This window comes from Cynocephalus volans, chromosome 8, assembly GCF_027409185.1.
Source record: "Cynocephalus volans isolate mCynVol1 chromosome 8, mCynVol1.pri, whole genome shotgun sequence".
Taxonomy (NCBI): Eukaryota; Metazoa; Chordata; class Mammalia; order Dermoptera; family Cynocephalidae; genus Cynocephalus; species Cynocephalus volans.
The window spans coordinates 140,188,964-140,193,360 of NC_084467.1; the positions used below are offsets into that span (position 1 = coordinate 140,188,964).

At 34.1% G+C, this 4,397-nt stretch overlaps 1 protein-coding gene across 1 annotated transcript in view; it reads left to right on the top strand.

Moving 5' to 3' along the window:
- The first annotated feature begins 4,249 nt into the window (after nt 1-4,249).
- LOC134384859 (src substrate cortactin-like) overlaps nt 4,250-4,397 on the top strand; it is a 1,843-nt gene continuing 1,695 nt past the window's right edge. Inside the window, exon 1 of the mRNA XM_063106649.1 lies at nt 4,250-4,397. This exon is cut by the window's right edge and continues 1,695 nt beyond it. Coding sequence (XP_062962719.1) covers nt 4,341-4,397 — 57 coding nt within the window. The 5' untranslated portion in view covers nt 4,250-4,340.

Genomic DNA, 4,397 nt, shown 5'->3' on the forward strand with positions numbered 1-4,397 from the left:
TGTCAAAATTTGCTCTAAACCTGGCTTGAAATTTTGCATTGCACGATATCAATAAATCTGTGGCTGCAAGATACAATTCTTTATTTGTTTGTCTTTTTGTTCCTACAGTGCAGACTGACTTTTGTTCTTATTTCAGTAACCTTAGATTCCATAGCAGTTACACCTATAATGGGAAAAAAGGGGAAAGATGAAGGGAAGAGATCCTGAAAATAGTAACTTTATTTACCTCTAAGATTAACTTGGTTGTTCTCTAACTCCAGACCCGGCTCTGTCACTATAGACAAAGAAAATTCTGTAATTTGATTTTCACAGAACATTGGAAAGAAAGACACGTATGCAAGTGATAGTATGTAATTCCTACTGTTACACAAATATCAGTTCCTCACATTTTCTTTCACCCCTCATGCAGGTATAATATTTAATTTTATCTGTATCAAAGGAGATATGCTTTCTCAATCTTCCACAATAACTGCTAAGTCATTCCTTTTTTTTTTCTTTACATTTAATTACTGCCTCTTTGATTCAAAATTTGCCTCAAGTTACAGTGTACTGAGTCACTTTGAAATGACTCAAAGATCTTTCTGAAAAAGTACTGATGCTGCCAGACTGTCTGTGCTCAAGGTTACTGGATTTCCATTTGAAAGGCTCCAGTGGTCACTAAAAATTGCCTTATGACAGGAACCATATGTGTTGGCTGTCCAGAAGCAAAGATGGAAAGTGCCTGGCTGTTTCTGTAATCTTTTGACTCTTGATGATACTCTTAACCTCACATCCTTACAACCTTGGACTACAAGTCCATTGGGGACTGAGTGCCTGGCATTCTGACATGCTGAATTATACATTTCAGGTTACAAATTTCTCAATGAGTTACTTCAAGAAGTTACATTTTAAAAAAAAATGTTTGTATCCACATGAGACTAATGGGTTAACTTTGAAAGTTTTATAAAAATAAATGTTTTAATTAAGAAATTTAAAGAAATATGTTGTCAAGAAAACAAACAAAAATAAACAAGTAAACAAAAACAACTTAAAAAATCCAAAGCTTATAAAGTACCATCAATTTAAGGTCACAATATTTTGGGGATTCATAAAGGATTTGGTTTGCCTTCCAGAGAAAAGATGATCTGCTGTTCCCCTATTTATTTAAACCTCCATGTTCCCTGTATGTGTGTACATACATGATGTGTCTGTTTATTTTAAATATAATATAAAATGAATAGTTTTTACTTTGGTTTTTTTTTTTTTTTTTTACTTTGAAACATAAGCATAAAGATTAATCCCTATGGAAAGGATGGGTTAAACTAAACTGTGCAACTCTTTGTTTTAATTTCAAGAATTATATTAAAAATATTAATCTTGTCAAAGTATTTATTCCCTCAAACATTTACTTTTTCTCCTCTGAGTAACACCTATGTTAGATGCTTTCACATATATTTTTGCCTTTATACTCCTTAACATCCCTTGAAATATTAACCAACACAGTAGAAATGCAAAAACAGGGTTAGAAAACTGAAGTAACTTGCCCAGGGCTATATCAGTAATAAATGGCAGTGTTTTCTAATTCCAACCTTCATGATCATTCTAATTCACATTATTCCATGAATTTACTTGGCGTATGTTTTTTTAATCTATGGATATAATTAAAGGTTAAAATCTCTTGACTACTAAGCCAAGGACAAGAAAATGCTTATATAAAAATCAATGGGTAGGTCTGAGAGGGGGAATTAACTCAATATTTCTTTTTGTTAATTAAAGTAAAACAGAGGACAATAAAATTGAGCACTCAATGGTGCTAACTCTTTCTTACCTTTAATCTTTGGGAGCTGATGGGACACATGACTTTTTGGCTGAGGTAATTATAACTGATTGACATGCTTTATCCTTGACTGTTGAACAACGTACGGACAAAGTCAATCATTGATTAGCTGTCACCTCATCTCCTTGTCCTATGAAAGATGGAATCATGTTCGCATTACAAATGAGTTAATGCTAGCCAAAGTAATCACATAATAAAAGGGATTTTTAACAAATATACTAAATGAAAAAGCATTAATAATTAAGTAAATCAGTCCATTAATAACAAGGAGAAAAATTGTAATTAAATTATTACGTTTAAACAAGCAACCTCAAGAGGACAAATAATGAATATGGGCTCATAGAAATTCAAGGATGACTGAGTAAATTAAATCATATCCTTATTAAATCATAGAACAAATGTCTGTGAATGGAAAGTAGACTTTCCCATTGATTTAATATGCTATTAAAGGTTAATTGCATATTTGCAAATGGAAAATACATTTTACGTATTGTTAGAATAATTTGCTTCTTAGAAAAAAAATGTAAGCAATAATTATATAGTACATAAATGATCATGCATTTTGCATATGTCAGTGACTACAAATTTGTTCTTGATTCACAGCCATTGTCCTTGTCAATATACTATAGTGACGTTATTTCATTAATTAATATATAACAATGAAAAAAAATTACTTTAAAAAATGCCATTGACTATTTAAAATCTTTTCCTTTCTGGGTTATATTTCATTTGGTTTTGGACATTTTCAAAATATTTTCTAAAAAAAAAAAGATAAAAACATGGTGCTTGCCAGAATTCTTGTATGTGAAACTGATAGTATACCATTAATCATGGTTTAGGTCACATTTATTACAAAACAAGCTATTGTAATGACCTTCTCTCACTTCTTCATGAGGTCTTATTTAAGAATGAACACCCATTCCTGATTTGTCCATTCCATTATATTTTAACTAAATTTGCCAAAATATGAAGGGAATGAGAAATCACGTACAGATAATTTATTAGGGAAATATTCCATAAGGAGACTAGTAAAGAACAAGGATCCAGAGTCCCATATGATGTCCTGGAGTGATGAGAATGCAGCTCTGGAGCATGAACTACATCTCAAACTTAGGCCTGTTTTGAGACAAGACAGCTGGGCTTTCATAGCCGATCAGTAATTGGGTATGAGCTGATACAGTGAAATTTTAACTCCCAGGCAATTTCATTTCTCTGTGCATATAAGGCAGTCTTCAAGAGAATATTGTGGCTATGAGTTGGATGATAACCACAGCAAAAATGGATCCGCACACCGAAACTGTGGGAATGCTCTGAGGGGATCTGGGTGGAGTGTCAATACTATCCTCCAAATGTGATATCTCCCAAGTTTCAGAATAACGCATAATTTTTTGCCATATGTCCTAAAACCAAAGGCAGCTTTATCAATAATGATGAAAATATGATCAGCTTTCTGGAACTCAGTCTCTAATGTAATCGAATAGAAAGCACCTAGATAAACCTTGTAATTTTTATTCTGTTATGTTGAGACTATTATTTCAGGTTCAATTAAAGATGCTAAACAAAATAATTAGGCAATGATAGATAGATAAATAGATGGATGGTACATTTTTATACATAGGTAAATGTGTATTTATTATAAGGATTGGATCTTACGCTATTGTGGGAGTTGTTAAACTGTTAAGCTGCTACTTTTGCATTTGGTGTTAGGCCTGAGTCAGCAGGGCAGATACTAGGGAACAAAAGATTGGGAGATGGGGAAGCAAAATTGGAACAAGGAGTGAGCTGGGACCCATCTGGCCACTCACTGCCTCCAAGACTCTGACTTCAATGATGTATGCTACCTACAGGAGAGCCTGGCACCATTTGTCATGAACCTAAACATGCATCTGTCACAGGAATGGCAGAAGATAATGGAAAATTTCCAGGGGGAGCTAAAGGAGCTGTGAGTCCGGCTGCTGCCCACGACAGTAAGATAACCCAGAAAATAAGGAAGGACAAATGTGAACTGCACTGAACTTTTTGGTGTAAAAGAATATTTTTGATGTTTCAGTGTCACATTGGAAAGCTTACACAAATCATCTGGCCACTGCTTACACTGGTTTTGAATTCTAGGAAATGTAGTTCCAGCACAGGAAAATTATCACAATACAAATCCACAACTACCATTCTAAATTATACCAATCTGAGTTTTAGAAAGAGAATAATTTTCCAGTTAATATTTTATATTTTGAATGTAGTTTCTGAAATTCTACCATTAAAGAGAAAAACCTTAATACAACTTAAGGTTGAAATCATTAAAGAAAAATGAATGCACATTAACTAGCATAGGAAAAGAAGTAGGGGGAGCCGGATCCTGGGAGCGGCGGGTGAGGTGTCACATCTGAGAAACTATTGCCAGATTCAAGGTCACGAAAATTTACACATTGAACGGAATCATTCCCAAATGCCTGGAAGTTCTTCATTGGATTACTGTGTTTTAAACAGAGTTTTGTGACCAGCCTTTCATCTTCAGCCGGAAAGAAAGATGTGGAAAGCTTCGGCAGGCCACGCCGTGTCCATCACCCCGGATGATGGGGGAGCT